This window comes from Chrysochloris asiatica, unplaced genomic scaffold (assembly GCF_000296735.1).
Source record: "Chrysochloris asiatica unplaced genomic scaffold, ChrAsi1.0 scaffold00317, whole genome shotgun sequence".
Lineage (NCBI taxonomy): Eukaryota > Metazoa > Chordata > Mammalia > Afrosoricida > Chrysochloridae > Chrysochloris > Chrysochloris asiatica.
This window is the reverse complement of record NW_006408835.1, coordinates 1382694-1383420: the sequence shown is the minus strand read 5'-3', so window position 1 is coordinate 1383420 and position 727 is coordinate 1382694. Positions and strand designations below refer to the sequence as shown.

Sequence of the window (727 nt, the reverse complement as noted above, 5' to 3'; positions counted from 1 at the left end):
ACAAGTTAAACCCACCAGCTGCTCCTTAGAAATCCTATAAAGTTTCGTTATGAGTTAAAACCAACTCAACAGCATTTAAAAACAACAAGTGCTAGATTTATTTTTAGTACAAATAAATAATAAGTATAGCTGTGCATAAAATCATGTATCACAAATTTACCTCTAAACAGTGGTTTCTCTTGAATAGTTGCAATGGAGACTTGAATAGTTTCAATAACCATGCTTATGTTTCTCTTTTTGACAGCCTATCGTGAACCTCATTATTATTACCAGTTTACTGCTCAATACCACGCAGCTCCATGCAATAGTATCTATAATATTTCTTTTGAGAAGAAGCTCCTTCAGATTTTAAGTAAATTAGTTCTTGACCTTTCATGTGAAATTTCCTTACTTAAATCTGAGTGCCATCGTGTTAAAATGCAAAGAGCTGGTTTGCAGAATGAATTGTTTTTCACATTTTCAGGTAAGCACACTTCTTTCAGGAAAAACAAATATGACTTAAGAGATATTTGTGAATTACCCAAAGCATTTTTTTTTGGTATGTAAATGTTATAAATTTGAATGCTTCATACCTGTTAGTTTAATTTAGTGATGCTGATGTTTCTAAGTGCCATCAAGTCAGTTCTGACTCTTAATGGCCCTGTATAGGGTTTCTGGGGTTATAAAACTTTGTGGGAGCAGGAAACCTCATCTTTCTCCTGTGGAACACCTGAAGGAAGGGCTTGAA

The 727-nt window shown here is 34.0% G+C and overlaps 1 protein-coding gene across 1 annotated transcript in view; it reads left to right on the top strand.

The window, feature by feature from the left end:
• The window catches only part of ZPBP (zona pellucida binding protein), a 222116-nt gene that overhangs the window by 107834 nt on the left and 113555 nt on the right, over window positions 1-727 (top strand). The window contains exon 4 of the mRNA XM_006875279.1: window positions 245-463. Within this exon, the coding sequence (XP_006875341.1) occupies window positions 245-463 (219 nt within the window). The remainder of the gene's footprint in view (window positions 1-244; window positions 464-727) is intronic.